The sequence below is a fragment of the Empidonax traillii genome, unplaced genomic scaffold (assembly GCF_003031625.1).
Source record: "Empidonax traillii isolate 1590-97213 ecotype Southwest subspecies unplaced genomic scaffold, ASM303162v1 scaffold3582:size20466, whole genome shotgun sequence".
Lineage (NCBI taxonomy): Eukaryota > Metazoa > Chordata > Aves > Passeriformes > Tyrannidae > Empidonax > Empidonax traillii.
This window is the reverse complement of record NW_020958775.1, coordinates 8,233-12,191: the sequence shown is the minus strand read 5'-3', so window position 1 is coordinate 12,191 and position 3,959 is coordinate 8,233. Positions and strand designations below refer to the sequence as shown.

The 3,959-nt window shown below is 41.1% G+C and overlaps 1 protein-coding gene across 1 annotated transcript in view; it reads right to left on the bottom strand.

The window, feature by feature from the left end:
• Positions 1 to 1,127: 1,127 nt before the first annotated feature.
• Positions 1,128 to 3,959, bottom strand: part of LOC114072607 (polypeptide N-acetylgalactosaminyltransferase 6-like) — a gene marked incomplete at its 3' end in the record, with an annotated part of 9,867 nt that continues 7,035 nt past the window's right edge. The window contains exons 3-5 of the mRNA XM_027910483.1: positions 3,466 to 3,583; positions 2,231 to 2,431; positions 1,128 to 1,259 (exon numbers count right to left, since the gene is read on the bottom strand). Of these exons, the coding sequence (XP_027766284.1) occupies positions 1,128 to 1,259; positions 2,231 to 2,431; positions 3,466 to 3,583 (451 nt within the window). The remainder of the gene's footprint in view (positions 1,260 to 2,230; positions 2,432 to 3,465; positions 3,584 to 3,959) is intronic.

Sequence of the window (3,959 nt, the reverse complement as noted above, 5' to 3'; positions counted from 1 at the left end):
AGGGGGAAAAGGGAAGGAGGAAAAGGGGGAAAAGGGAAGGGGGAAAAGGGAAGGAGGAAAAGGGGGAAAGGGGGTGGAGGAAGGGGGAAAAAGAGAAGGAAGAAGGGTGAAGAGGAAGAGGGGGAGAAAAGAGGAGGAAGGTGGGGAAGGAGGGAAAGAGGAGGAAGAGCAGGAAGGGGGAACAAAGAGGAGGAAGGGGGAGAAGGGGGGAAAAAGAGAGGGAAGAGAAAGAAGGGGGGGGAAAGAAGAGGAAGGGGAGAGGGGAAAAGGGGAGGAAGAAGGGGGGAAAGAGGAGGAAGAAAAGAGGGAAAGGGGAGGAAGAGGAGGAAGGAGGGGGTGCGAAGAGGAGGAAGGTGGGAATAAAGAGGAGAAATGGGAATGGGAGGGAGCCGGGAGCCAGCGCCACCCCGGCTGTCACCTCTCTGTCACCTCTGTCACCTCTCTGTCACCTCTGTCACCTCTCTGTCACCTCTGTCACCGGTTGGAGGGGGAGGGGGGCAGAGCCGGGGAAAAGGGGCTTTTTTTTGGCAGCTCCGTCCTCAGGGATGGGATTGGAGCTCCAAATCCTGCCTCCAGATTCCTTAGGGATGGGATTGGAGCTCCCAATCCCGCCCGTTCCCAGATTTCTTTAGGGATGGGACTGGAGCTTCACATCCTGCCCGTTCCCAGATTCCTTTGGGATGGGACTGGAGCTTCACATCCTGCCCGTTCCCAGATTCCTTTGGGATGGGATTGGAGCTCCATCCTGCCCGTTCCCGGATTCCTTAGGGATGGGATTGGATCTCCATCCTGCCCGTTCCCGGATTCCTTAGGGATGGGATTGGATCTCCATCCTGCCCGTTCCCGGATTCCTTAGGGATGGGATTGGATCTCCATCCTGCCCGTTCCCGGATTCCTTAGGGATGGGATTGGATCTCCATCCTGCCCCCTCTCCATATTCCTCAGGGATGGATCTGGATCTCCATGTCCCGTCCCCCCAGCCCAATTTTCCAAGCCCACCCCTCCCCGGGCCGTGACGTCATTCGGTTCCCGGGGGGGGGGGAAACTTCCCATCTCTTTTCACCCCAATTTAACCCAAAAGGCTTCGTTATTCCCGGCGGGAATTCCCGGCCCTTCCCGGCACTCACCGCCCCGTAGAAGGTGGGGGTGAGGTCTGGGACGAACATCTCGGGGTAAACGTTCTGCAGGTACCACGTGAAGTTCCGGCACTGAAGCCGCTCCCGCAGCCGGAGCCGCTCGGTGATGTCACCGAACGACTTCTGGTGGGGCAGAAAATCGAGGAAAAAAAAAAAAAAAACCAACAAAAAATCCTTTATCCCCCTCAAAATCCTTTATCCCCCCAAGCTGAGGGTCACCCCAGTTTCTCCATCGTCCCTCGTGGCACCCCAAGAGCTCGGAGGTGTTTTGGTGTTGTAAAAATAAAATAAATTCTATTAAAAAAATCGATGTTCTGTGGATGGAGCCACGGGAGAAAATTAAATTAAAGTGATCTCTGAGAACAGCAAAGAAATAAAACCCCAAAATCCCTTCCCCCCCAACAAGCTGAGGGTCACCCCAGTTTCTCCGTCGTCCCTCTTGGCATCCCAAGGGCTCGGAGGTGTTTTGGTGTTGTAAAAAAAACCAAAATTATTTCTATATATATAAAAAAAACCCGATTTTCTGTGGACGAAGCCACGGGAAAAAAATTAAAGCCACCTCTGCTGCTCCCCAAGAGCTCGGAGGTGTTTTGGGGACGACAGGTTTGGTGTTGTAAAACAAACAAACAAACAAACAACAAAAAAACCCCCACCCAACCCATTTTAATGAAAAAAAATCGTTGTTTTTTTTCCTCTAGATGACGCTCCGGCCAAACATTAAACAAACAAACAAACAAACAAACAAACAAAAAACCCAAAACCAAACTAAAACAAAACAAAAAACCCCACAACCATTTTTATGAAAAAAATCGTTAAAAAAAAATCAAAAATCAAAAATTAGCTTTAATCAAAGCTCATTATTAAAAAAAAAAATTAAAAATATTAAAAATAAATTTAAAAATGTTAAAAGTAAATTGAAAAATATTAAAAATAAATTTAAATATTAAAAATAAATTTAAAAATTATTTTAAAACGGTTAAAAAAAAATAGCTTTTTGGCTACCTTCAGCAGGTGTGTGTGTGTGGGGGGGGGGGTTCACTCCCTCCCATTCCCTCCCAGTAGAACCAGTCGAACCAGTAACCCCTCCCCAGCACCTCTCTGGCCATCTGCGCAGCCTGCTGGTTCCGGCGGTAGAAAATCTCTTTGTAATCGTCCATCCACACCTCGGCCAGGCGCACCTGGTTCCTGGAGATCACCTGCGTGCCCCGCGGGAAGGTGTGCGGGCTCTTGGAGCGGAACACGTGGCCCACCACGGAGCAGGGGATGATTTCCACCTGCCCCCCGCACTGCCAGACCTGCCGGAGGGACCCCCCCCATCTCTAATTAATCATAATTAATTCTCGGATCGGCAGCTTTAAATGGGGTGGCTTCAGTATATTGAATTATTTACGCCTGCTCCCTGCACTGTCAGACCTGAGGGAGGGGCCCTGGAGCTCGAATTAATAATAATTAATTCATCCCCACGTATCTAATTATTATTGTTATTATTATTATTATTATTATTATTTACAAATAATATATATAATATTATATATAATATAATATATATAATATAATATATAATATATAAATATATAAATATATAATAGAATATATATAATATATATAATAGAATATATACTATAATATATAAAATAATGTATAATATAATAATAATATTCTATAATAATATTCTATAATAATAATATTCTATTATATATTTATATATTTATATATTTATATATTATATATTATACTATTTATATTATATATAATATTATATATATTATTTGTAAATATAATAATAATAATAATAATAATAATAATAATAATAATAATAATAATAATAATAATAATAATTTCCAGAAAATTCATAAAGGTAATACACCCATTAAACAAATACATAATAATAACTATAATAATTATAAGGATAAATCTAATAAATAGTAATAAAATATAATTAATATAAGAATACATGTTTTAAGTAAATAAAAAAATAAATAAAAAATAAATGCAATAAATATAAGAATAAATATAATAATAATTAAATAGCATAAATATAAGAATAAATATGATAAATTAATAATAAAAATAAATATGATAAATATAAGGATAAATATAATAAATAATTAATAAATATAATAACTATTATAATAACTGCAATAATAAATAAATACAATAAATATATACAATAAATAAAACAAATAAATAATAAATAAATATAATTAATATAATCATAAAATACGTAATGATTGTTATTTTAAATAATAAATTAATAATTTTTAAACTGTTTAAAATAAATAAATAAATAAATAAATAAAAAATCGTTCTCCCCGCCCCAAACCCTCACCCTAAAGGACATTTCCACGTTCTCCCCGCCCCAAATCTCCATCTGGTCGTCGTAGGAGCCGATGTGCTCGAAGTAGGACCTGGAGATGGCGAAGAGGCCACCGGCGAAGGTCGGGGACCTGCGTGGGGACGACCCCAAAAAGGGTTAAAATCCACATTAAAAAAAGGGCAGAAATCCGAATTTTGGGACACGAAAAAATTCGGTGTCATCCCAGGCCAGACCGGGAGGGGAAAAGGGACATCATTCCCAAAAAAACTGTTCCCAAAAAGGGGGGGGAAAGATCCGAGCCCCCTGCCCCGGCCCCTCCTCCCAAATCCCTTTTTTTTTTTTTTTTAAACTCACTTTTAATCGGGAAAAAAAATAAGAATTCCAAAGGATTTTTTGGGCTGACGGAGACGAGACAGAGCAGGGAGAGACACCGGGAGGGGAAAAAAGGGAGGAAAAAGGGACTTTTTTTTTGGGACGGGGAACCTCTCGCGGGTGGGAGAGGTGGG